Source organism: Eptesicus fuscus, chromosome 7 (assembly GCF_027574615.1).
Source record: "Eptesicus fuscus isolate TK198812 chromosome 7, DD_ASM_mEF_20220401, whole genome shotgun sequence".
Classification (NCBI taxonomy): domain Eukaryota; kingdom Metazoa; phylum Chordata; class Mammalia; order Chiroptera; family Vespertilionidae; genus Eptesicus; species Eptesicus fuscus.
The window spans coordinates 85,260,540-85,286,357 of NC_072479.1; the positions used below are offsets into that span (position 1 = coordinate 85,260,540).

Sequence of the window (25,818 nt, forward strand, 5' to 3'; positions counted from 1 at the left end):
CTTGTGTTTTTCTTGATTTTTTTTCTTTCTTTTATTTTTTTCATCACCATTTATCCCCACTGTACCTTCTCCTACCTCCACCCACCTCTCTCCACCCTTCAATCATCACACAGTTGTCCATGTCCATGAGTTCTTTCTTTTCTTTTATTTATTTTTGGCTCAATCCCTTGTCCCTGATCTTGAGAAAATCACTTTTAGCTTTTCCCTGTTGAGTGTGATTTACTGCAGCTTTGTCATATATAGCCCTCATTATGATGAGGTATGTTCCCTATATTCCTATTTTGTTGAGAATATTTATCATAAATGATTGCTGATGTTGTCAAATGCATTATTTAGATCTGTGGATGTGATTGTATGACATCTGTTCTTTATTTTTTTTAATGTAATATGTTATATTAATTGATTTGCGGATATTGAACCAACTTTGTATCTCAGGAATAAATCCTACTTGGAAATGGTAGATGATCTTTTTAATGTTGTAATAGGAAAGTTTTCAGTTATTATTTCTTCAAATAGTTTCTCAGTCCCTTGTTCTCTCTCTTCTCTTCTGGTATTACCCATGATGTAAATGTTGTTATGCTTGATGTTGTCTCAGAGGTTCCTTAAAGTATTCTCATTTTAAAAATTCTTTTTTCTTTTTGCTGCTCTGATTGAATATTTTCTGGTAACTTGTCTTCCAAATCACTGAATTGATCTTCTACTTCATCTAATCTGCTATTGATTTTTTCCAGTGTATTTTTTTTAAAAATTATTAATTTCAGAGAGGAAGGGAGAGGGGGAGAGAGAAATACAAACATCAGGTATGAGAGAGAATCATTGATCAGCTGCTTCCTGCATGCCCCACACTGGGGATTGAGCCTACAATCTGGGCATGTGTCCTGACTGGGAAATGAACCATGACCTCTTGGTTCATAGGTTGACCCTCAACCACTGAGCCATGCCAGCTGGGAACTTCAATGTATTTTTACTTCAGTTTTTGTAGTCTCCATTTCTGACTGGTTCTTTCTATGGTCTTTTTTTTTTTTTTTTATGCTTACTATTTCTTTGTTGAAGTTCTCACTAAGTTCCTTGAGCATTCTTGTAACCATTGTTTTGAATTCTGTATCTGATAGATTGCTTCCCTCCATATTATTTGTTATTTTCCTGTATATTTCTTTTGTTGTTTCATTGTCTCCTCAGTTTAGCTTCCTCTCTCTCTATTTTTTCTATATTAGTTATATCTGCTAAGGTGGGAACCTTGGCAGGGTGGTTTTATGTAGTAGATGTCCTGTTGTGCACAGTGGTGAGACTCCCTGATCAAAGAGCTGGGTGTTTCAGGAAAGTCCCTTGTGTGGGTTGTGTGTGCCCTTCTGTTGGAGTTAAGCCTTGATTGCTATTGGCATGTCAGTGGGTGGGATTGATCTTCAGGATGACTCACTTTGAATGTTGGCATATGAGCTGCTCTGTAGGTGTTTACCCACAGAGCAGGATTTGCCCCTGAAGGGTCTGGTGCTTGTTTAGACCACCCTTTGCTTGTGCCATTTGTGATGCTAATCAGGTGGTGCTCTGCTGTGGTCTGAAGTTGGCCACTGGGGGTGTTGGTTCTGAGGCCTCTTGGGAGAGTCTCCGGTGCAGGCCAATGCCAGATGCTGCCTATGACTGGCCTGGGTATACTTGCTAGGAGCCACTAAGTGATATGTCTTGGTAGCTGCCTCTGTTGGACCTGGATGTGTATGGGAAAATGCATACTGTGAGGCCAGCTTCCACCAGTACTGGGCCTAGGGCAGGTCAGCATAGGTCACAAGGCACCTTGAGATAAGCTGCTGCCTGCCTGTTGCCTGGAAGGCTTGTCCTTGAAAAGGCCTGGAGTGGTATGCAAGTTGGATGAAGCAGGGTCTCTGGGAGTCATGAGAGTAGGATGAATCATGATTACCAGGTTCATCTAGATTCAGATTTGGTGCTAGTGCTGAGCCTGAGGCCACTCATCAAACGTCACAGTGTATGTACACTGAGGCCAGTCACCCACTGCCTGGGGCCTACAGACCTTTGTGGTGGGTTGGAGACCCAGGAAGTCATCAGGTTGGAGCAAGTAGAGTTCCAACTTGCTCAGATTCAGATTCATGTTGGGGGAGGGCCCCACACAATGACAATGGTGGCCCTCACCCTAAAGCCACACAACTCAGTTTTCTCCCTGTATGTCTCTGGTACCCTCTGAGCTGGACTGGAACTCCTGGAGAGTTTTGTGTGTGTGTGTGTGTGTATGTAAATATATATAAAAATATATATATATATATTATTATATTTTATTTCAGAGAGGAAGGAAGAGGGAGAGAGAACTAGAAACACCAATGATGAGAGAGAATCATTGATCGGCTGCCTCCTGCATGCCCCACACTGGGGATCGAACACAACCTGGACATGTGCACTGACTGGGAATTGAACTGTGACCTCCTGGTTCATAGGTCGACGCTCAACCACTGAGCAACGCTGCCTGGGCAATTGCAGTAATTTTAAAGGTAGTTTCCCAGCATCCACCTTTCTCTGTTTATTTTCAAACATAGCAGAGTGATTCCATTAAATTGAAAGCAAAACATGTCAGCCTTTTACGAAAACTCTCTATGATATCTCATATATCTCAGAGTGAAAAAAAATCAAAATAAAAAGTAAAAACCTTTAAATTGTCTATAAGACAATTACTGTGGCCTACTTTATTCTTTTGAGTCAATCTATTCTTCTCTAAACTCATTCCATTTAGGACACTGATTTTTCTATTGTTTCTCAACTAGAGCTGGCATGCTTTCCCCTCATACCTTTTCAGCTCCCTGTTCTCTTTATCTGACTGATTCTTACTCTAGAAATGTCCAGGCTTACCCTTACATCTCTTTTAAGTCTGAAAAAATATCACTTTCTTAATGTGGCTGACTCGCCTTCATTTAAAATTAGCAACCCTCCTTCCTGTATATTCCTGATCTCCCTTATCTCATAACTCTTATCAGAATCTAGTAAACTCTTCAATTTACTTATTATTTTCTAGTATATCAGCTGCTTTCCTCCATAGGATGTAGGCTTTAAAAGGAAAGAGTTTTATTTTATACTGATATGTCTCAGATAATAGTACCTGAATTCAAAGAATGTTTTTGTCATTGTTGAAAAAAATAATTTAAAGACAAGTAGTAAAATGCTAATGTAGATAGTTTGGCAAAAATTGCCAAAGATCTATGTGAATAACTGAGGTTTGGAAAAAAGTTTTCATTGACGTTTCATTAGAATCATAATTATCAGCATCTCCTTAATGTATATTTTTCAGGCCCCTGTTTTGATTTCTAATATTTCATCTTTTTGCTTCATTCTCATATGTGCTTCACTTACCATTTCCTTCAAAAAAATTTTTTTATTTCCTTCTCTTCTATACCTTTCTAATACATCAACACAATGAAAATTACCAAATGATTTTTGATTTCCTACTTTTTACAAGGCATTATGCAAGAGAAAGGTCTCTTTTCATTTGCTTTATTTAGAATAACCCAGTAAACAATACATAGGTTGAGATGCATGATGAATCCACAATATATAATTTCTGACCCATCCCTCATAGAGGTTGGTGGCCCTAATCCAAGCATCTTCCACACTCTATATTTAGTGTGCTTGATTTAGCCAAGCTATCACCCCTAAATATAGAAATATATTAGTAGAATAATATAATTCTACTAGTGGCCTGGAGCACGAAATTTGTGCACGGGGTGGGGGGGAGGAGGGGTGGGTGTCCCTCAGCCCGGCCTGCACCCTCTCTAATCTGGGACCCCTTAGGGAATGTCCAACTGCCAGTTTAGGGATCGGGCCTAAACCGGCAGTTGGACATCCCTCTCGCAATCCTGGACCACTGGCTCCTAACTGCTCACCTGCCTGCCTGCCTGATTGCCCCAACCACACTGCCTGCTATCCTGATTACCCCCAACTTCACCCCTTCAGTCTGATCACCCTTAACTGCCCCCTCTTCTGGACTGCTCAACCCCAACTGCCCCCCTCTGCTGGCTTGCTCATCCCTAACAGCCTCTGCCTCAGCCCCACCACCATGGCTTTGTCTGGAAGGATGTCCAGAAGGTCTCCCGGAAGGTCTCCCAGTCTAATTAGCCTATTACCCTTTTATTAGTATAGATTATACTGATTTGGGAAGAATTTTTGGACATTATCTAAAATAAACTTCTCATTTCCTTCTCAGCTTAGGAAATGTAGGCACCAATTGTTTCTAGCTTCCTAAAGTCACAGGTAGTTAGTAATAATTCTAAAAGTCTTTACTTCTAGGAAATTGTGTTCATTATCATGATGTACCATGTGATATAAAATGTTAAATTGAGTCTTCATACTGAAAGAAGAAAGATTATTGAATTGAACTGACAACCAGAAAGTGCTTCTCTTTCCCTTCCTTCCTTCCTTCCTTCCTTCCTTCCTTCCTTCCTTCCTTCCTTCCTTCCTTCCTTCCTTCCTTTCTTCTTTCTTTTTCTTTTTTTCTTTCTTTCTTTCTTTCTTTCTTTCTTTCTTTCTTTCTTTCTTTCTTTCTTTCTTTCTTTCTTTCTTTCTTTTTCTTTCCTTTTTTTATTTTATTAATCCTCACCAGAGGATATGTTTAGAAAGAGGAAGAGAGAGAGAGAGAGAGAGAGAGAGAGAGAGAGAGAGAGAGAGAATGAAACCTTAATCTGATGCTTCTCTTATGTGCTCTGACTGGGGATTGAACCCACAACCTTTTAGTGTATGGGACAACACTCCAACCAACTATGCCACCCAGCCAGGGGCAGAAAGTGCTTTTAAGGCTAGTTCTGTCACTAAGAAGCTCTGTGACTTTAGAGTAATTTCTCACCTAGCTAGGCTTCAATCTCCCTTTTATAAAATAAAAGAATAGAATCAATTAGATATCCTCAAAAGGACTCTTTTGTGCTGACATTCCTTGTATATGATGCTTTACACTATAGCCTTGGAGAAAGGAAGAGGCTGGTCCTGTAGTCACTTCTGTTTTCTCAAGGGCACAGAGAGGTTAAATTCACTATAAGTGCCTCAGGGAGTGTATGATGGGTAAGAAAGTAGGTAATATATCCCTCTGACTTATTATTGTTTGCAGAGTCTGAAAATTGTAATTGACTCTCTGCAATTGTAAGGTCTTGCCTTCTTTACACAGTTAAACAGGAAGTACAAACAGATGAACCAAAGAGATCTGAGAAGCACCACCGCTTCGGTAATTGTTAGACAGAGACCGCCCAAACAGAAAACACATGCTATTTCCCCTCTGCCTGACCAATTTGGCATTCAGAGTACAAGTTTACAGGCGAGGGGTTGGGCCTCTCCAGGCAGGAACTGGAGTCAGACGCTTCCCTGCTACTTGCTGGGAGAGAAGAACATTAGGAATGCCTTTCAGTGCCTGCGTTCCTGAACTGTCCCATAGAAGCCAGGCAGCTCAGAGAAATCCAGCCACAGCTCACCCTCAACCTTGCAGGAATCCTGATGCAGGCCAAATACTTCAGCACGAACAACATGCTGGATGATGAATGGCGCACCACCTTGAGCCTGCATTCTCAAACCTCTACTCCATCCCAGCGCCCAAAGCATGGGCACACAGGTACTCTGTCCTCTGGAGTCCAAGTGGGCCAGATCCTTGAGAAATGCATGAGATAAGCTATCTCTCCGAGGAATGTACAAAATAGGGGAAAGACAGGTGAATGTTTTCATGATTTGCAATCATGTGAACTGTTCACTTTCCACCACTTGTGTTCCACTTCCTTTAAGACTATCTGGAAAAAAAATAATTAAACTCCGTATATACGCAGACGTTTGTTTTTCTAAGATTCTCTTGCTGGCAGAGGGCTTTGCAGTTGAGGGTGTGTTGTTTTGACCAGTTAGGTATGTCATACAAAGTTGAGATTGTGAGTACGAGTAAAGCATTGTCCCTTCTCCTTCCTGCCATCCCATGAGGGCCAAATCCAATGCTGTTTTATTTACCATCTGTGATCTGCTCTGGAAAGTTAGATTTTTAAAGGCTACCTTTTGGCTAGTTTTGAACTCATGGCTTTGGAGGGAGTTTTCCAAGCAGATACATCAAACCTGGTATTTTGCTATAATAGTTCCTCATCGTGAAGTGTGAGGCCTTTGGAGAGTCATATCAACATCAACTGTTTGGCTTTATCCTCTGTGGAATGAGGGGGGATTAAAGCAAATGCCTCTTAAGGCCCCTTCAGCTCTGACATTCTGTGTTTCAGGGATTTAAATGGTGCCCTCAGGTGCAATTACATCCTATTTCTTCCTTCCCCTTTGTTCTATTGAGTTCCAGAATATTATCAAGATGATTGAATTGAATTATGAAAATATTTAATTTCAGTTATGTTTAACTTCCATCTTATGCTTTTATCTCCAATAATTTACCCTGTGACATGTTAATAAATTATTTATTATAATATATATTTTTAATGTTAATATATATTTTTTAGTCCAAAGAAGAGACAATTCATATATGTAGAGAAGGATCTTTTTTGTCATTGTTGTTAATCCTCACCTGAGTTATTTTTCCATTTATTTTTAGAGAGAGTGGAAGGAAGAGAGACAGAGAGAGAAACATCAATGTGAGAGGGACACATCCATTGGTTGCCTCCCACATTCAGGATGGCTAGGACTAGAGAAGGATCTTATTTCCCAGGCAACTCAGCCAATCTAAGGCAGATATATGTCTTGAGGTCTTGTGAAAAGGCCTCATACTGTCATGTAGACAGGACTAGATTCTAATGCCTGGAAAGTCACTTACTAACTGTGTGATATTGGACATGTTACTTAAGTATTCTAGGCCTCAGTTTCTTCATTTATAAAATGCTAGTGATGATAAATATGTATACCTTGGTTATTATGTGCCTGGTATTGTTTTAAGTGCTTTGTACATATTACTGGTATTTCATATGAACTTATAACCAAGTTACATAGAAGTAGCAAAGCCTCTCTTATAAGGTGGCTATTATACTAAGGTTGATGAGCTATGCAAAGTCCTTGGTACACTGCAGGCATACCAAAAATGTGAGGTTTTTTTTTTTTTTTCCCACTATTCCATTCCTGGAGAATTCCTAAAGTGTTTTGTGTAACATTTTTGTGTCAGTCTGTATCAGAAAGATCCTCACTCAAAGTCTGGATCTGAACATGTCCTTCCTCTCTTGACCACATCCAGGTTTTCTTCCCTTTGGTGAATCTGGATACACACCTTTCCCCTGTTCTCTTCCATTTCTCTTTATCTAGGTTTTATTCCTTTCCCCTTTAACATTTTCCATTCACTTTCTATTTATTGAATGATCTGCCTCCTGAGACTCACTGATGTGGCTTCCCATAACCTGTGAGGGGGGACTGGGGGATTTCCAGCCTCCTTGATGAAAAACAAAGTGCAACTTTGGGATGTGAGTTTCTGCAGCCACTAGATATGTGCAATAGGATATGATATGTTTTCCTTTAACAAATCTTGCGAAGAGATGGCCTTTAGGGCTGTGGTTTTTAAGTGGCTTGTGTATAACTTAATTTTTCACCTTTGACAAGAGCCAGGAACTCTCACAGGATTAGTGATCAGCATAATCAGGAACAGGGTGTACAAGTAAGTTCTGTTGAGCTTGGAGGGTGGAGAGGGAAGTGTAAGGGATAAAACACTACTGAAACATCTGGCAACTTTTTTGTGAGAAGTGGAAATTAAAACACTAGGAGTAGAGGCTAAAAGCAGTGTCTTCCAGGAAAACATCTGAAAATAGTTATTTTACCCTACGTGTATGATGTCTTGTTTTCACCTTGCGATAATGCAGATATTTAAAGCAATTTCCCGATAGGATAGAAGTCTAATTATTTCTTAGGAAAATAGGTCTGAAATACTTTTGCTCTTAAAAAAACAGAGTAAAAAATCACTCTGAGATTTTTATTTTTTGGCAATGCAGATGATTCAGATTCCACATAATTTATGGCAGAATTATAACTGGAATATTTTAGAATTAACAAAAATAAACAACATACAATCATTTATTTTCTAAATTTTCATCTTTTCAATATAAAGTTATGTATGTTTTTTTCCCCCTAAACAAGTGATGGGTAACCTTTTGAGCTTGGTGTGTCAAACTTCGCCAAAAAGCTGAGCATAACTCGGGTAGTGTGTCACTTTGAGGAAAAAACTAACCCCAAGACTCTAGTCGCAAATGTTTCATCCTCAGGAGCAGCAAATGTTTCATCCTCGGCATGCGGCCGCGTGTCATCAGAAATGGCTACGTGTGTCAGTGCTGACACGCGTGTCATAGGTTCGCCATCACTGCCCTAAACAATTAGAAAGATAGAAAGCAAAGATATAAGGTAATACCCTCATGCCTTCTTCCCACAAATTACATTGGGGGTTATGCTACCCTAGGCCTGTTGCAAAGTACAGGATATAATGCCAAATATGATATGATCTCTGTTTATGAGGAAACTTAAAGTCTAATACAGTTCTCAACTCAGCAATAAGTGTGGTAAGTGCCATGATGAGAGCATGCACACGGTACAATGGAGACCTTGGTTACTTCTATCTGGTAAGGGTCAAAGGGATCAGGAAAGTTTTGAGAGCGGGAGTGACCATTGAGTTGAGTTGACTTTAAGATGTTCCTCATGATATGGAAGCAGAAATGGGAAGGTTTAAGAGGCTGGCGGCCTTACAGGCAGACAGACACATGAGAGAAAAGCCAAGGAGGTCTTCAATAACTTTGTTTTTCAGAGAACTATAAGCAATATATTATGGCTCAGATGTAAAGTTGGAGGGGGGAAGCTTGATCAGAGGTTAAGTCTGGAAAGGTAAGGAGGACCTATTGTGTCATACGGAGGTATTTTGATTCTATTCAGTAGGTAAAATGAGTTAACTAAAGGATCTAAACAGGTAGTAACATCATCAATTGTGTGTTTTTAGAAGACCATCTAAGCTACACTGAGGAGGATAGATGAAAGGAGTATGAAACTGGATGAGCTGACACAGAGTGTGCACTGTATGAGCATGGGATTTGAGAACCTGAACTGAGGTAGTATGGAAATGAGGAGGCAGAATCAGATATGAAAGATGTTAAGGAGGTAGAATTTAAATAATTGGTGACAGGCTACAAATGGGAAGACAAAGGGAGAGCATAGGTTGACTAGGTTCCATCTGATAGTATGTTGATGATGCTGCCATTAACTGAGATGGCAACTATAGAAAGAATAGGAAAGATAATGAATTCAGTTTGAGTTTGAGATGCCTATGTTAGAAGGGACATGCAGTTGGTGTTGCCCAAAGACACTTGTACTAGTATCTATACTAATAAAAGGATAATATGCTAATTAGACCAGGAGACCTTCCAGACTTCCTTCCGGACAAAGCCATGGTGGCAGAGCCGAGGAAGAGGTGGTTACGGGCGATCAGGCCAGGAGGGGAGTAGGGAGGGCAGTTGGTGATGATCAGGTCGATGGGGGGGGAGGGGGGAGTTGGGGGCAAGCAGGCCAGTGGGGGGGCCAGTTGGGGGTGAGCAGGCCAGCAGTGGGGAGGGGGAGAAGTTGTAGGCAATCAGGTCTGCAGGAGGGGCAGTTGGGGGCAAGCAGGCTGGCAGGGAGGTCTGTTGGGGGCGAGCAGGCTGGCAGGCAGAGTGGTTAGGGGAGATCAGGCAGGTAGGCAGGTGAGCTGTTAGGAGCCAGTGGTCCCGGATTGTGAGAGGGATGTCCAACTGCCAGTTTAGGCCTGATCTCTGAGGGGATCTCGAGGGGTCTCAGATTGGAGAAGGTGCAGGCCTTCTCTCTCTCCCCCCCACCCCATGCATGAATTTCGTGCACTGGGCCACTAGTATATAGTATATAGATTGGAAGTAAGGATTCTGAGCTACATATTTATGTGAAAATTGTCAACATTTAGGTAGGAATTACTAGCAAACTTTCTGAAAATGAATGATGCCACTGAGGAAGAAAATGTTAAATGAAAAGACAAAAAGAAAGTGAGAAGAAGAATGCTAACGAGAGAATTTAGGGATTACAATATTGAGGTGAAGGATGAGCAAGAGATTTCAATAAGAGCTACTAGGAATGAATGGTGGACAGTGATAGAAGCGGACCAGGAGAGAGAGCGTCATCTAGGAAGCAAAGAGGCAGTACCTTCAAAAGAAATGGAAAAGTCAACAGTAGTGAATAGTGAATTTAAAAAATAATAGTAAATGCTGCCGAGAGTTCAAATAAGAGGAATGCTAAAAACAATATATTGTTTTAACAATAAGAAGGAAACTGGATTATTGCTATTTTTTAATAGCACGGGTATGAAAGCAACTAATAGTTAAGTAGGAAAATAAATATTTGTCATTTTCTTATTTTTAAATTTTTTTCTCTTCTTTTATGAGGAAGCTAGGTGTAAAGAGAAAAAATAAAGTGTTAGAGCTGAGTATTATGGGGTTGCATGAATACTTGTAAAAAATTATTCTTAGGGTGTAGGAGATTCTAACTCAATTGTAGCTTGAAAGAAATACAGTTGGAACACTTCACAGTAATAATATACTGCGAAGAGAGCAAATGAAATAACTGATAACCCAAAATTTCTGTTGAAGATTAAATATAATCCAACAAAAGACTCTGAAAACCTATTTGGATTTAAGGAAAAAATTATTGATAAATTCAAGTTTTACTTTTCCTTACTTATATTAATGACAATATTCTCCAATTTTTCTTAGATTTTTAGCTTTATTTTCTCATCTCCAACATAACCCCTCCCTTGAAAAGTCATGGCATAAATCACATCTAATCAATTCAATAAATCTTTAATGCATACCTATTCAATATGAAGCCTTATTCGGGGGGTCCCTGGGCCTGGCCTGTGAGACCAGGCTGAAACCAACAATCCGACATCCCCCTAGGGGTCCCAGAGGGCGAGAGGGCACTCTGCAAAGTTGCTGTCACTTGGCAGCTCTTGTCTAGTCGGTATGAGTCATAGCTACCGAGCGGTCAGGTGGTCGGGCAGTTGGCCAGTCGCTTAGGCTTTTATATATATATAGATGTTATGTAGTGCTATGGAATATATGTAGGAGGCCACAAAAGCAAATAGGCATGAATAACTTACTGTGTTTATTCATGAGCATATTTTTGAAGGAGGTAACATTTGATCTGGTCTGTAAGGTTGAATACAAGTTTTGCAGGTAGAGCAAGATGAGGCACTGGGTGGCTTTTCCATTGTGAATACCACATGTGCGAAGATAACAACAGAGAGGTAAGGAACTAGCTTGGTGCAGTGTGTTAATGGTTAAAATTAAGAATGACAAGAGTTCAGAGGGAAAAGTTGAAGTGTTAGTTTTGGATTGGAATTTAGATCAGGAAAAGATAATTTTGGAAATTATCAACAGTGTGAAACATGATGACAAGATAGACGATGGGGAATGTTAGTCCTTGAAGGGAGGGGTGTATGAGGGAGATCTGGGCAGATAAAGCAAAATGTAGGATGAGATCCTACTATGCAGGGGTTTATAGAGCATGCTAAGAAACTTTGTTTCTTAAGGAAGATACTACATTTATACTTTATAAAGTTCACTTTGGTGATAGAGTGAAAAATGTCTTATTTAAAGTGCCTCTTATTGAGATATTTCACAATATAGAAGTGGCAATTTACAAGTGATAAAACTCTAGAGTCTTTCTATAATTCCATATAGAACTGCCATATAAGGCAAATATTAATGTGAGGTTTGTTGGGAGGATAAGAAAATGACTTAAAACATTCAGCTCTGGCCCTAGCCAGTTTGGCTCAGTGGATAGAGCATCAGCCCACGGACTAAAGGGTCAAGGGTTCAATTCAGCTCAAGAGCATGTAACTCAGTTGCAGGCTCAAACCCTGGCCCTGGGTGCAAGGGGCAACCAATTGATGTGTCTCTCACATGGATGTTTCTCTCTCAATGTCTCTCCCCCTCCCTTCCACTCTATCTAAAATAATCAATGGAAAAATATCCTAGGTGAGGATTCACTAAAAAACAAAAAAAAAAAACAAAGCAAAACAACAGCAACAAAAGAATATTCAGCTCTAGAACAAGAGTACTTAGAGAGTACTTCTGGCTCCATCACTTACTAGCTGCTCAACTCCAAGCAATGAAGTAACTCCCCAGCACTTCAGGTTTCTTATCTAACTAAGGGAAACATGCAGTCTTATGAACCCTGGAAAGTGCTCTCAGCCCACAGAGCCTCGAGCGCTCTCCCAAGAGGGGCTTACTATGTGCCACGTGTGAAGATTAAGGAAACAAGAAGTTGCTAAAAAAAAAACAAAACAAAAAACATTTAAAATTAAAAAAATTTAAAACTATAATCAAAGATCAGGTGTAAGCTAGCAATAACTGAAAAATTTTAAAAAGAACAGTGACCTAAAGGATGAGATACGCATTTCCTGAAATATTCAGTGTCACCAGTTTAGCTCATTTCTCTGTGAGTCCTGGTTCACAGTGACATACATATACAGTGTGGTGTTAGGCATGACAATGTAATCCTGGCTCTGCCACTAAGTTTGCAATGTGGCTTCGCACACATTTTTGAATTCTCTTTGTTTCTTCCAGCTTTTATGATCTCTTTCATTTTGGAAGCATACTAAATAGATTAATTTAGTAATGTCTGTTTCATTTGTTTATAGGCCCAAGGAATGGAGGTATAAAATTTCCCCTCTCTGTTGCCTGAAGAAGAGTAACTTGCTTGGTGTGACAGCTCTCTTCATATACAAAGTTTCTTATAACTACAAAGGAATTTGCGTTCAAAATTTGACCTTAGCACTGTAGCCTTTTATAGTATAGTTATAGTAAGAGGATACAGGAAAGGCTGTTTTTTTTTTTTTTTCTATATATATCTTGTTATTCCTAGGGATGTTTGTATCATTCCTTGGACTGTCCACACCTTTTTCTAAACATGCCTCAGGAGACAGCATCAGAGTTCTTTTCCAAAAAATAGAGACACAATGAAGCCAAGCCAAACCGAAGCAACTCCCAAGCAGATTATTTTTCTTATTTTAGGGTGGGGGTGATCCCTAGAGAGAGATCACATTATAAGCAGCACACTTGGATTAAAACTCAGGAATATTAAAACCAGAGTTAGGAAAAACTACCTACAGGGAGGAAAAAGAAAAAGTGAAACTTGCAACTTTATAGTCTCTCCATCATGAAGGTCTGGTTTCTTAGAAGTGACCATACCTAGTATAGAAACCCCCTAGGGTTTTGTTTCTCTGGGTCTTTAGATAGAACATGAAGATATTTTAAATACTGAGGGATAAAAGGTGGAAGGGAAGAAGGAAAGGAGAGGAAGGGAGAGAATGGGTGAGGGAGAGAGAGAAAGAGAGAAGAGTCAGAGTAGAAAAATTTCCAAATGATCAGGGAAATATGATTCCTTTGAAATGAAATTTAATATCCTATCTAATAAAGAGGGAATATGCTAATTGACTGCCATGCCCTCAAAGATGGTGGCACCCAGTCCTCTCAGCCCTGCCAGGGCAGCAGGTACACAGCATGGACAGGCCCACCCCCAGGCGGGTCTGCTCTGTGCGCCTGCTTCCAGAGTCCCCTCAGCCACACAGAAGCCCAGGGCAGGCCCAAGGTGCAGGCAAGCCTTGGATGTCGGCTTCCCAGCTGCCCAGGGCCAGCCAGAGGGACAACCAAATGACTGAACAAGTAGGCTGCATGGGGTAACCAGGCCAGCAGGGGGGTTAGTGAGGGATGACCAACCAACTAAACAGCAGGCTGTGTGGGGCGACCAGGCCAGCAGGGGGGCTGTGAGGGGTGATGAGGCTGGCAAAGGGGGCAGTGAGGGGTGACTTAGCTGGTGGGGGGAACAGTTGGGGGAGACCAAGCTGGCGGGAGGGGGAGTTAGGGATGACCAGGCTGGCAGAGGGGAGTAGTTGGGGGCAACCAGGCTGGCAGGGGGGGGGGGCAGTTAGTGGTGACCAGACCAATGGGTGGGCAGTTAGGAGCAACCAGGCTGGCAGGGAGGGGGCAGTTGGGGGCGACATAGCTGGATGCGGAGAGAGTGAGGGGCGATCAGGCCAGCAAGGGGGGGCAGTTAGGGGCGACCAGGCAGGCAGGCAGGTGAGTGATTAGGAGCCAGTGGTCCAGGATTGTGAGAGGGATGTCCATCTAGACCAGCAGTCAGATATCCCCCAAGGGGTCCCGGATTAGAGAGGGTGCAGGCTGGGCTGAGGGGAACCACCCCCCACCTTGTGCACAAATTTCATGCACCGGTCCTCTAGTATATACACTGAGTGGCCAGATTATTATGATCTCTGAACGCATAATAATCTGGCCACTCAGTGTATATCCTATATAATAAAAGGCTAATATGCAAATTGTCCCCTCGACCAGGAGTTCGACCAGCAGGTAGGCCGGCCAACTGCTCATTTCCCCCTCCCCCTGGCCATGCTGGCCGGACTCCACCCATGCATGAATTCATGCAACAGATCTCTAATATATATATACACACACACACACATACACACACACACACACACACTGAGTGGCCAGATTATTATGGGTTCAGAGATCATAATAATCTGGCCACTCAGTGTATATATATAACAGTAATTGAGCTTATTTCAACTGATGTCTATGTGCTAAAATAACAATAATCTTTTCCAAAAAGGAGCTTACTTTCTACTGGGGTTTGACAGATATAAAGCAAAGGAAATAAGATATGTAATATATCTGGTGGTAATAAGAGAAGTGGAGAAAAATAAAGCCAACATGGTGGTTGGTCCACATATGCACGTGTATCTCTGGAATCTAGAAACACCCACCTGGTTGATGTTCTTTGGCAATATAGAACTTTAAAAAGACAAGGTTTTGGAGAATTTGTTTAGACTTGTTCTCTTGTGCTCTGCTGCTCTGAGACACTCTTAATGACAATGCCTTGAGAAATCAGCAATTTCCAGGAAAACTTAGATCAAAGCACACAGGCCAGATCTCTCAGATCTGCTCATGATTCAGAATCTCACATGTCAATGGATAGAAGCCAGTACAGCCAGGAGATGAATTTAGCTGAGTCTGCCCTCTGCTGACAGAAAGGTTGCTGAAAAGTCAGTTGATTTTAAAAAGTCAATCTGTAAGGTTTAACTTTAGATAATCTTCCGTGCCTTTGTAAATATTATGTAGTTTAAGAAGTAGTAATTTTTTTTTATAAGTTCACTCTTCATTCACTTACTCATTAAATATGTATCCAGCCCTAATGTGCCAGGCACTATTTTCAGTAGTAGAAATACACTGGTGAACAAAGTAGACAAGATCACTTTTTAAATGGAGTATACATTTAAGGGGGAGGAGATAGAGAAAAACAAACAAATCGATGAAAATAACACCTAATAATCTTGGTTTTAAAAATCAGACACAATGGGGTAATGTGCTAGAGATGGATGCACGGACATCTGCTAAGGAAGTGCCATTTAAACTGAAAGCTGAATACCAGGAAGTAGCCTACCAATAAACCCACCTGAGGATTAATTACTGCTGGGGTGGAGGCAGAGCTAACACAAAGCACTGTGACAAGCTTGTTTGTTTCAAGGATAAACAGAGGCCACTGGAGTAGAGCATTTGCCTGAGGGCTGAGTAGTGCAAAAATGATGAGTCATGTAGGGTCTAGACGGAAAAAGGCTCTCAGAGAATTTTATTCTAAGTGCAATAAAGATATTGGAAGTGTTTTCAGTCTGGAAGTACCATGATCAAATTTCCATTTTTTTAAAAAAAAGAGCAATCTGAGTCTTTATGAAAAGTGATTTAGATTTTATTCAAATTGTAATGCAAACTATTGAAAGTTTTTTATGAAGGAGATGATTACTAAGAGAAATTAAGATTCACATTTTAAAATATATCAATGGCTGCTCCTTTATTTTCACTTAATTTCCCTACTAGATTGTAAGTTCCAAAGGATAGTAGTGATGATATTTTCTATTTCTATATATCATTATCACTTATCATTCCCTATTTGGAAATAATTTTTGGTACAAATCTCTGTACATAGAATAAATTCTGTAGAGGACTCTTCTAAAGAGGAATTGAAATTATGTTTCTTTAATCTTTTTGTTTTAGAACCTGACTTGAATTCCTAATGAAGTGAAACTCACAAGTCATAAAGAGATCAGTTTGTTTTAGGGTTTCTCTCTCCCTAGGTTTCATTTTAATCACAATGCTAGATGCTACCTGCACCTTATCAGGGAGTCTTCCTTGTCAGATTTATAGGTTCATTCAGATTGATAGCTGATCTCATTAGGTGACAGGTTTACTTCCCCTAAGCAGAGCTCCTAAAATTACCACATGGTAGCCCTGACCAGTTTGGCTCAGTGGATAGAGTGTCGGCCTGCGGACTGAAGGGTCCCAGGTTCAATTCCAGTCAAGGGCATGTACCTTGGTTGAGGGCACATCCCCAGTAGGGGGTGTGCAGGAGGCAGCTGATCGATGTTTCTCTCTCATCGATGTTTCTGGCTCTTTAATCCCTCTCCCTTCCTCTCTGTAAAAAAAAAAATTAAAATAAAAAAAATTACCACATGGTAAGCTTGTGGGGGTATAGACAAGGGATGTTGTCTATAAGCTTCTTTATTACTTAACTAGAGGCCCAGTGCACAGAATTCATGCACGGTGGGGTCCCTAGGCCTGGCCAGCGATCAAGGCCTGCTGACTGGGGACCAAGCCAATCAGGGCCGGGCCAGAGAGGAGGCGATGGTTGCCGGGCCTGGCATGGAAGGAACAGAACACCAGACTCCTATGCTGCCATCGTCAGCACCCTGCCACTGTGTGGTTCCCCACCTCTCCCTCCTCCTTCCCTCACCACCACGCCATCACCGCGGCTGGTGTGCAGCAGGCAGATCAGGGCCTGCCGGCCAGGGGGAGAGATGGGGCACAGGAAGTTGGCTACCAGCCCTGAGGAGGGAGCTAGCCCTCGGACCCCGGGGAAAGGGGCTGCATCCGCCACCACCCACCCCCGGTTCCCCATCACAGCCCAGGGGCTGGGGGGAGGGACTGCAGGAGGTTGGCTGGCCAGGGGAAGTTGGCTATGGGAGCACACTGACCACCAGGGGTCAGCTCCTGCATTGAACTTCTGCTCCCTGGTGGTCAGTGCGCATCATAGCAGTGCGGTCATTCGGGTCGTTCCAGTAGCTTAGACTTTTATATATATAGACTAGAGGCCTGATGCACAAAATTTGTGCAAGGGGCTCAGCCCTCGCAGCCCCTCGCAGCCTCAGCCGGCCCTCGCAGTCCTGGCTTCGTCTGGAAGGTCATCCGGAAGGTAGTCTGGATGGTCATTCTGGTGTTTGGTCTAATTAGCATATTAGCTCTTTATTTTATAGGATTGGCTCAAAATTGAGATAGCTTGGATCTATCCTCGAGAAATTGATGATCATGTTCCTTTTTCTTTTCTTTTTTTTTAAAAATATGTTTTTGATTTTTACAGAGAAAGTAGGTAGAGGGAGAAAGAGAGAGAAACATCAATGAGAGAAAAGCATGATCGGCTGACTCCTGCACAAACCCTACTGGGAATTGACCACAACTTGGGCATGTGCCCTGTCCAGAAATCTAACTGGCAACCCAACTGGCAACTTTTTGGTGCACTCTACGATGCTCAACTCACTGAACCACACTGGCCAGGGCAATGATTTATTTCTGTATAACCTATTTTTGGAGAGCTATAAATTGAAAGAACAAACAAAATCTTTACAAAAGAGGGACTTTTCAACAAAGAAATCCTTAGAAGAAACAGTAAAATAATTTCTCATTACTGATATGCAATTTGCTTTTTGGAAGAGGCATATGAAACTTGGGAGGGATGATATTTTGCAAAAGTGACAAAAATTAATTTCATCTCTTCTTTGATGATGTATAAAATTGTTCCTCAAGGCATTTACATGAGATTCTTTTGTAACTCAAAGTTTGATAAAAGTAAAGTTATACAAAGATATGTAAAGATAATAGTAATGCATAACTTGACTCACTGCAAAGACTGGGTGGATGTGGGAGGAAGAAATGGGTGGGGCTTGTAAAAAGAATCTAGCCCTGGAAAGTGAGGCTTGGCCTGGAGCATTATGATCATGTTTCCGAGGGCAGAAAGAATGTTATCTAGTCCCTGACTACTGTTGTTCTGCAGGATTTGTTCTTTCCCAGAACCAACTCCTCTCGCTTGCTTGCAGCTGACATACATCCAAGAGGAAAAACACCCCAAAAAACACACCCTGTCTTTTCTTTTGTTCCCTGCAGAGCAGCCACCTCCCTCTTCAGCATGGCGTCCAGTGGCCTTGATCCTGATCATTCTGTGCCTGGTGCTGCTGATTGGCCTGGCAGTACTGGGGTTTGTGTGTAAGTCTGCACTCTGACTTGGGGGAGGATCCTGGCTCCAAGGTTTGTCTAGGATGAGAAATATTTGTTATGAATTTTTATTTATTATTTTTTACTTCTAGATTCCGTGGATAAATTCAATGTACCTTGTTCTAAAGTACCACTTAAATAGTGAGTAGTGTAAGAAACATTAAAATACAGAAATCAATTGCTAGCTAGATTTTTATGTTCTGTTTGAGATAAGAAGTTTTTGTTTAAAAATGCCAATATTTAAAATCAACTATTATTCATAAATGCGTGCTTCAGCTTCTTCCATTTCACAAAAGATTTGAGGCAGTCGTTTTCACCGTTAGCATGCCTGGCTCAGTGGGCTAATACAGAGGGAAGACTTCCCCCATTTATATCCCACCCCCACAATATAAGGAGAAAGACCAGGTCCTTAATCACTATAATATTTTTCAAAAGGTCCAGGAAGTTATACTATCATTTTGTGAAAATCTATGAAAATCAAAAAAGGAAAAAAAGCATGCATAAAATTCTTTAAATTTCAAATTAGTAAGGACAAGTTCAAAAACTTAAAAAAAGGAAGTGGGCATATTTGCTTCATCTGATCATTACAGCAATCTTCCCTGAAACAGTTGAAGAAGGTGGTTCAAAATAAAAGGTTACATTGATGAGCAAGTTTTAATGTAAAAAAAAAATTACAGGAAATCTGCAAACTTTTACTATCTTAAATTTTAAAATAAGAAAAGGTAGTTTCTACTCTGATCCCAAAACTCCTACTTTATTTTGATACAACTAACTATTGTTTTGCAACCACCATTCTTTTTAAGGATATAGAGCAACTTTCATGATTCATAAAGGATTTTATTTTCATAAAGGATTTTTGCATTTAGATTTATAGTAGAAACCTGGAGTTTAAACCTGAGTGTTGAACATTTTTAATCAAATGATAGTAACTTATTCTTACTGAGTCAAACCACAAATGTATAAAAACATAGAAATGATAATATGACCATTTTAATGACTGAATGGGATAATCTATGATACATTGTCAATGCTCAATATAATAGACAAAGGATAAATGGATTTGTGGGTTTAGGTTGAGTAATGATTTTAGAATATACAAAAATTTTTATTAAACAGTAAACATGGTTAAGGAATTTATTCCTGAAGTTAGAAATTGTTACTATGACTCCAGATTTTCAGATAAGGAAACAGACTTGGAGAACTTAACTTGCTCACAGAAATACAATTTTTTTATGTACCACAGTCCAAAATTGAATATAGGTAATAAGGTATCTCAGAGCCTACGCTCATGAACAAGATACTGTTTTATCTTCCCCATATGTAGAAAATAGACATGGAAATAAATAAACTGTCTAGTCTAACTTGGTAAATTGGCTTAGTTTTTCAGTTCTACCAGCTCTCCAATACTCAGAAAGACAGCATTAATAAACTGGAAGAAAAATCGGGGAATCTCTCCCAACAACTGCAATCTCTCCAAGCCCAGAACAGGAAACTTGTAGAAACTCTGCAACAGGTGGTTGAAAAATATTGTCGTGAGCTTTATAATAAAACTGGAGGTGAGTCCTGATCACTAAGCTCTTCCTACCCTCAGGATATCTGTCAATATAGTGTATCTGGGAACCAATATATTAATTGGTTGAATTATTTAACTAGTTGTCTGGCAAACTTAATAGTTTGGGCATCCAGATCATGTCCAATTATTGGAATCATTTAGCTCAAATACATCTGTGTTGCAACACATGAAGGGATTATTGAAACTCAGACATTTTAGACAATGCAAGAGACCTAAGATGTGAATATAACTGCATATTTAAGGAATAATAAGGAACCTGTGTACCTGGACCAGAGTGAGTGAGTAGAAGAGTAATAAAAGATGAGGTCAAGATTATTTATGGTTTAGGGAACATCGTAAGGGATTTGGCTTCCATTTGGAGCAAAAGGAGAATTCATTACAGGATCTTGAGCATAGGAAATACATGTCTGACATGAATTTTAAAAGGCTCATTCTGCAACTCTGTTGGAGAATGAATACACGTTGGAAGAGGGAAGGATAGAAACAGAGAAATCATGTAAGAGATGGCTATTGCCATAATCCAGGTAAGAGGATAATGGTGGCTCAAACTAGGATATGATCAGTGGAGATGAATGCATGATGTAATAAATGGGCTGTGAGAGAAATAAAGGAGTCAAATATATCTCCAGAGTTTTTGATCAAAGCAACTAGATTCATAGAGATGTAATCAAGTGAAACGGAGAAGAATTCTGTGGTTATAAAAGGGAAGGTTAGAAACAAGAATGACGTTTTGGGCAGGTTGAATTTGAAATATAATCTAGATATCCAAGTGGAGATATGGATAGCAGTTTGGTATACAAGAGATAAGGTCTAGGCCAGAAATACAAACTGACTTACAAAGAAATATAAATTATTTATTTGTTTAAAACTTTGTTTTACCTTATAAAATATTTCTAATATACAGAAAAATACAAACAATAATATAATATCTATTTGTATTGACCACTCAGATTTCAATGTTTACATTTTGACACTGGATTGTCTTGAAAATAAAGACATTTTTATGGAATTATTGAGTTTCCATCCTACCATATACCAACAAGGGACTTGGTTACAGGAACCCATCCCTCAAAGGCCAAGTCCATGTTCCCACATAGATATGGCTGTCAGGGCTTAGTTCCTATATTTACAACCACTACCCACAGTAGTCCATCTCACCCTTCACCTCTGTACTTAATTCTCTAACTTGGATGCCCATCTTAATTTCTGATACATGGATATTTACCATTCTAATTCATACTTGGCTAAGTATTTAAGTATTTTTTTTTCTAAAAGTTTATTTATTTGTGTTTAAAATGAGAAAAGAGTTCATACCCTATTTGTATATATTGCATTAAAAAACCCCATTTGCTATTATATATGAGGATTTTGAAGAAGAAAATTATTAAAACTTCAATTGTACATACATTCTTAAGTACAATGTATGTTGAGTTTCTGAACATGTGCAAAGTTCTGTATGTATTGGACATCCTCTCTGTGTGCTAAATTGCACAGGGCAAGGAGCAAGGAAGTCCCAATCATTCACTGTTAGATTCTATATCCATGAAAGCAGGTAGTGTCTGTTTTAATGTCCACTGTGTACACAGGACCAATTATAATTCTTGGCATATAGTGGGTGCTAGGTAAACATTTGTAGTTATCATTGTGTCGGCAAATAATATCTAAGAGAAAGGGAGTTCATTTTTTCTTGGGTCATCAAATACTATATAATTTTAAGAGAGGCAAGAAAACAGATCTATGTAGAAAATAACTTATTAAAATTGGTTTCTTTCCAAGAGCATAGATGTAGCCCTTGCCCAGAAAATTGGAAATGGCATGGGGACAAATGCTACCAGTTCTTTAAAAAGAGCAAGAGTTGGCAGGACTGTGACTCTTTCTGTACTGCTGAAAACTCAACCATGCTGAAGATAAACACACAGGAAGTACTGGTAAGGTGCTGAGTTTTGGTCAATGTTTGAAGTATTCTCAAAAAGAATAGCTTGCTGCCCTGCCCCCTCCTGTAGCTCTCCACAACCCACTTGTAGCTCGCTGCCCCACCCTCCTGCTGATCCATGATCTGGTCGTTACGTGGTTGGTTGTTACGCCTCACGCGTAATGTATAATTAACATATTCCTCTCTTATTATATAGGGTATCTATATAATAAAGAGCCAGGGTTGTAACTACCATTACGACCAAAGGCTCGAACAGACCAGAAGTCAGTGCTGGGTTGCCTTGGTGACCCAGCACTGACTGGGGCTGCTGCCAGCACCCCAACCCAGCTCTGACTGCCTAGGGGGCTGTAGATCAAGCCCAAAGAGAGGCCTGCAGAGAGAGAGGCAGGGTCTGATCCATAGCCTCTGTGGCATCCGTTGATCAGAACTTGCCTCTTTCTCTCCCGCCTGGCCAACAGCTGGGCCTCCATTTCTCTTCAGGCCTCCACCCGGGCTGCTGATCAGCCCTGCCTTTCTGATCAGGCCCCATTGATAGGCCCAGAGATGCTGACTGGCATAGAACTGACCAATCAGAACCAAAACTGGGTGAATGTAAGGAACCAATGGCTGCCTAGGAGGCAGAGCTTTTGACACTGACTGACATAGAAACTGACCAATCAGAACCAAATTGGCTGGCAGAGGCGGGCAGTTGGGGGTGAGATCAGGCTGGCAGGGGAGGGTAGTTAGGGGTGATCAGGCAGGCAGGCAGAGGCAGTTAAGGGCGATCAGGCAGGCAGGCAGAGGGGTTAGGGGCAATCAGGCAAGCAGGTAGGTGAGTAGTTAGGAGCCAGCAGTCCCAGATTGTGAGAGGGGTGTCTGACTGCCAGTTTAGGTCAGATCCCTGTGATTGGGCCTAAACTGACGACGGTCGGACATCCCCTGAGGGGTCCCCGATTGGAGTGGGTGCAGGCTGGGCTGAGGGAAACCCCCCTCCACACACAAATTTCATGCACTGGGCCTCTAGTATGTGTGTGTGTGTGTGTGTGTGTGTGTGTGTGTATATATATATATATATATATATATATATATATATATATATATATATATAATTTTTTCTTTCTCCCCTTCCTAGTCTGAGACATAAGTCATCCTTCCAAATTCTTCTTTTATCTCTTTTAACATTAAATCTTTTCATTATTCTTTTTCCTTTTGGTTAGTTCCTTCTGCATGTATTTCTAAAAGTTACTTCCCCATTCCTGCACTTTTTCTTCCATTTCCCAGAATCACTTCACATCTCTATAAATCTGCCTCCTGTATTTTTTTTTTATATGTGTCTTAGTGTTTACCCTGTGACTTGAAAATAATAAGTCACTTTTAAATCTTGGTTGATGCGCTTCTTTGTTTCAAAATATCAGTATGTCGCCCATGCATGAACAAATGAACTGACCTTAGCATAGATGCTTTCGCTTAAATGAATTATTATCTATGTGAGGTAGGAGTCATGTCTTGTTCTCATATTAAAAGTGTTGGCTGGCACTGCACATCTCTGTGTATATATGTGTGTATTATAATATCTCTAAAAGCTAAATGTTTTCTTGTGTGCCTTTGCAGCAGTTTGCCATGCCTCAGAGCTACTCTGAGTTTTTCTACTCTTACTGGATAGGGCTATCCCGCAACGACAGTGACAAGGCCTGGCTGTGGGTGGATGGAGCTCCTTACACTTCTGAACTGTAAGCCTTCAGAATATTTTGTGGGAAAGGCATGTAATAGAGAGTGACAGACCAACAAATGGGTTCAATAAGCACTAACTGAACATCCTTTTTGTATTGGATACTATGTTTGTAGGAGGCTGTCCTGAGGCAGACAGATAAAAGTGTTAATAAAATTGTAGGAAATAAGAAATATACAACTTAATCATTTTTACTTATTTTTAAAAATATATATTTTATTGATTTTTTACAGAGAGGAAGGGAGAGGGATAGAGAGTTAGAAACATCGATGAGAGAGAAACAGTGATCAGCTGCCTCCTGCACACCCCCTACTGGGGATGTGCCCACAACCAAGGTACATGCCCTTGACTAGAATAGAACCTGGGACCCTTCATTCCACAGGCCAATACTCTATCCACTGAGCCAAACCGGTTAAGGCAATCATTTTTATCTTACAGTTAAATAAACTGAGTCACAGAGAAGGCAATTTTTCAGATGGCTGTAAAAGTACATGTTAAAGTTGGATGATAACATGTACCATAGTTTTAGATAGAAATAGTTTTTGTTGTTTTGGTTGACTTGATGCTTCAAAGAATGACCATGGAAATGGAGGGGCTGAAAAGAAAGCGGTTGTTGACTTCATCTTTCTAGTAAACTCATTCTGGGCATCTATTCTATAATTGTATTAAGCTAGGAATATTTCCTATGTACTTTCTGAGTGTTTAGTATTTCTTTCTATAAATAAAATATAATTAAGTTAACTTTTTTTTCTTTTTTAAGGTTTAAGATTAAAACAGATTTCACCAATCTAGGAGACGGGGACTGTGTGACCATTCTCAGTGGAATGTTTTTCTCAAAGAACTGCCAAGAGTTGAGGCGGTGTGCATGTGAAACAGTGGCAACCCCAGTCAAGTTAGAGAGACTCCCTTAGCGTCTGTGAATCATTTATTCTATGAGGTGATTGACTCTCCAGCTATGACTACAACTGTGTGCTTCCTCCCTTCAGAGAAATTGAAGATCAGAACAAAAGTCATTCTCTTTATGTGCACCTGTAATAGTTTGGTTTCAATCTATTCTCTTTCATTTGATCCACGTTTATGCAACAATTCAACAAAAAGCTTGAGCCACACAAAGTCAATCCAAAGGATATTTGAGACATAGGGAAATGGAAAAAAATCTGGAAAGGCAATTGCTTTGACCGGCACAAGAAGGATTTTCATATTTCCTGCTCAAGATCACCAGTACTTCTGAGCTTGGAAGTTCATGCACATATTCACCAGTCACAAAGAAGTCCTGATTACGTATCACCACCCGGCCCCTGAAACCCATAAGGTTGTTGTAATCCACCTTCTCGATTTTGAGATAACTTTCTAGTGTTTCTTCTCTCTCAGCATCTAATATCATTTTTTTGTTTGTTTCTATGTCTTCCTTAATATTTGGAGTGAGAAACTTAAACAGAGGAACTAAATGTATGTAAGATCCTTTGCTCCAACAGTCAATTAGTCCATGAGAAATTAGCAATCATTTCTTACACTGAGCTAACACATACAAAGCTAATTCATTTGGTTTGCTTAAATTCATATTTTTTCCTTCTCAGTTTCTCGATAGAGCCCCCATTTGCTCTGGCTAATTCTCTTTATGAGAATCTTAACTTATTACAAACATACCTCTTCATATCTATTTAAGATTCCAATGATTGTCTCCTAGGAAATTCTTCTAGGATAGAAATAGTCTCAACTTGCTTCCATATCAGAATTACTATCCCTGATACTTCTTTCAGAGAGATTGACAACCAGAACAAAAATCAGTCTGTTTATGTGCATCTGGAATAGCTTAGTTTCAGTTCCTATTTTCTTCCATTTGATCCATGTTTATACCTCTCAGGTACTGGAGATTTAATAATAATAAACAATGTGAAGTGTGTGTGATTTTAGAATGAATTTGTGATTTGGGGGAAAAGTCAGTGTGAAAATGCTCTTCAAAACATGACAGAAGTGTTTTGATTGTGCCTTATGAGACATTGTATGGGCTCTGCAAGAGTACTGATTCTTTGATTATTTGAGGAAAATAAGAAGTCTTTGAGATGCATTCTGTCTTCAAAAGGATGGTTTTAAGACTTTTTAAAAATGAAATCCTTTGAAGCAAATTTGTCATCAACGTGTGGCTAAAGATGAGTAAACCGAATTGTAGTAGGGCAAATTATCTAATCAGGTCATGGAAAGTGAGAGACTGTGACATACATAGTTGGCTTTTTATGGAAGTGTCCCTTTCTCCGGATGACAATATGCACAGCCATACATGGGTCATTGCAAAGAA

At 40.2% G+C, this 25,818-nt stretch overlaps 1 protein-coding gene across 1 annotated transcript; it reads left to right on the forward strand.

Moving 5' to 3' along the window:
* The first annotated feature begins 5,294 nt into the window (after window positions 1-5,294).
* On the forward strand, window positions 5,295-25,425 carry CLEC1A (C-type lectin domain family 1 member A). The gene is made up of 6 exons (XM_008140836.3): window positions 5,295-5,587; window positions 18,201-18,299; window positions 19,688-19,864; window positions 21,658-21,809; window positions 23,405-23,523; window positions 24,283-25,425. The coding sequence occupies exons 1-6, from the start codon at window positions 5,473-5,475 to the stop codon at window positions 24,431-24,433; spliced, it is 813 nt and encodes a 270-aa protein (XP_008139058.2). The 5' UTR covers window positions 5,295-5,472; the 3' UTR covers window positions 24,434-25,425.
* Window positions 25,426-25,818: the final 393 nt, after the last annotated feature.